General features: G+C 54.0%; 2 protein-coding genes across 2 annotated transcripts in view; both read left to right on the forward strand.

Moving 5' to 3' along the window:
• Positions 1-2,086, forward strand: part of LOC123137477 (protease 2) — a 32,524-nt gene extending 30,438 nt beyond the window's left edge. Inside the window, exons 9-11 of the mRNA XM_044557256.1 lie at positions 1,161-1,209; positions 1,300-1,423; positions 1,623-2,086. Of these exons, the coding sequence (XP_044413191.1) occupies positions 1,161-1,209; positions 1,300-1,423; positions 1,623-1,698 (249 nt within the window). The 3' untranslated portion in view covers positions 1,699-2,086. The remainder of the gene's footprint in view (positions 1-1,160; positions 1,210-1,299; positions 1,424-1,622) is intronic.
• Positions 302-2,251, forward strand: part of LOC123137479 (protease 2) — a 6,991-nt gene continuing 5,041 nt past the window's right edge. The window contains exon 1 of the mRNA XM_044557259.1: positions 302-410. The gene's annotated coding sequence lies outside the window, so the exon portion shown is untranslated. The remainder of the gene's footprint in view (positions 411-2,251) is intronic.

Here is a 2,251-nt window from a genome sequence, read left to right on the forward strand (position 1 = left end):
CTCCAACTCGTGTTGCTATTGATCCGTGTCCTATGGGAGGTTTGGACGCACCGCAACGCCGTGGTTTTCAACGGAGCGGCGCCATCTACACAGACGGTGCTACAGAATATAGGAAACGAGGCCCGGGCAAGCCATACGGGGGCCAAACCGAGCGGAGGGGCAGGGTGGGCCTAGGGTATGGTGCCGGCCCAAGGACCGAAGGCCCTTCAACCCTGGCCGGGCGCGAAGGCCCAAGAGCCTGGCGGGCCAGGCAGGCCCGTGCGTCGCGGCCCAGCAGGGCAAGGCCCAGGGCGGGGGGCGCGGAACCAGCCTAAGGGTTTCCCCTCCACAGGCGGTCGCTGCCGCCGCCGCCACCACCGAGCCGAGGGGAGCCGCTGCAGCCGGCCAGGGGCGACGAGGCGCGGAGGAAGGTCGGAGCTGGAGCGCAGAGGAGCCAAACGCGGCAATGAATGGCCGGAACGGGGAGCGGCGAGCAGCCAAACCATCAGCGGCCGGAGCGATGAGGAGAGCCGGAGAGGACGCCGGAGCAGGGCAAGGGGAGGTCGCCGGAGAAGAGCGCCACGACGAGCGGGCCGTTCCCAGGTCAGACCGACCCGCCAACCCCAGGAGCGGCGCCGGCGGCCACCCAACCTCCGCAAGGCAGCGCCTTGGGCCCGAGGCGGACGAGCTCTCGTCGGCCGGTTCTGCGGCCGCCGTCGCGAGCCGGAGGCAGAACCTCCACTACGGGAGGCTGAGCCAGCGGCCGCGCTGGTCGGCGCCGCGAGAACAGGGGCACGGGGAGGGAGAGGGATGCCGGGGCGGTCGGCGACCGGGGAAGCTTCGTCGTCCTCTGCGAGGTCCGCCTATAGGAACCTTGGCTGCACCGCAGGGCAAGGCGGGGGAGCGCAACGCGGGCGAGCCCCGGCCGGCTCCCCCGCGTCGCCAGAGCTCACGGTCGCCATCTCTTTCCTTTACTCGCGTGAATATATTCATGAATAGGAACTGCGATCTCACAATAATATTGTGGACTGTACTCTGGGTCAAGAAAGAAGAGACTAAACTTAGCTAGAAGAGACTAAACTCTGAACGCCTGAATAAGAACTGCCGTGTGTTCACTTTGCTTCTCCCTCGTGATGTCTAATTGGACTGCAAAAATGAATTGATGGTGATATTTATTGCAGGTGAAAGCACAAGAGTATCCCCACATTCTCGTCACGGCCGGCTTAAACGGTAGGCGTTCGTCCCTTTGATTACTTGTGAGCTTCTTCCGAGTATGTATGGTTTTGCATCACAGCTCATTTCCTCTGTAACAACAACCAGATCCTTGCGTGATGTACTCCGAACCTGCCAAGTTTGTGGCTAAGCTGAGGGAATTGAAAAGGGATGACAACCTTCTGCTATTCAAGTGTGAAGTAGGTGCCGGACACAACTCAAAGTCTGGAAGGTATATATAGTAAAGGATATGAATCCTTCTCCATCTGTGTTGTTTTTTGTTTTTTGACGTGTCAAATAGAGTACCTTTGTATCAAAATATAAGACGTTTTTGCAGTTCAGTTTATGGTACGGAGGGTGTAAAGAGAATGAACAAGATCAATGAACAAGATCATATTTTTCCTTTTGGCCTAACTGTTGGTTACTTGCAGGTTCGAGAAATTGCGGGAGGACGCCTTTTCTTACACGTTTCTCCTCAAGGCACTGGGCATGACAAATACGGCTTGATTGTGCCGGGCTATCCGGCGTATGAGGTCTAGTTATAGTCAGTTCATTTCGGGATGTAAAACTTGACTTAACTCCACTGATTACTTTTGCCTGGCAGTGGCAGTCTCGTATTCAGGCTGACTCCTATGATTTGTTACGGGCCATTTGAGTTCTGACGAGCAGTCCATTTTTAGTACTCCCTCCGATCCATATTATTTGTCGTTAAAATTAATGTATCTAGTAAATACGTCTAGATACATTCATTTCAGCGACAAGTAATATGAATTGGAGGAATAGCTTGAAAAGCAGCCCCACATGAACTCACGGCCACTGTGTGCCACTGTCCTACTCCTTTCGTTTCATATTGTAGTGATGATGGACTTTTTGAAAAGTCAAACTTTATAAACTATGACCAAATTTTGTTCTTTTAGAGAATAAACCGTGACCTAGTTTGTAGAGAGAGACCAAAACATCAATAATGCTTGGTAGATTAACAGAAGATTTACGTGACCCGTGGATGTAGCATTGCTCTCAGAACATTGTGCCGGATTATCTTCTCGAGGAGCTCTCTGTC

The sequence above is a fragment of the Triticum aestivum genome, chromosome 6B (assembly GCF_018294505.1).
Source record: "Triticum aestivum cultivar Chinese Spring chromosome 6B, IWGSC CS RefSeq v2.1, whole genome shotgun sequence".
Lineage (NCBI taxonomy): Eukaryota > Viridiplantae > Streptophyta > Magnoliopsida > Poales > Poaceae > Triticum > Triticum aestivum.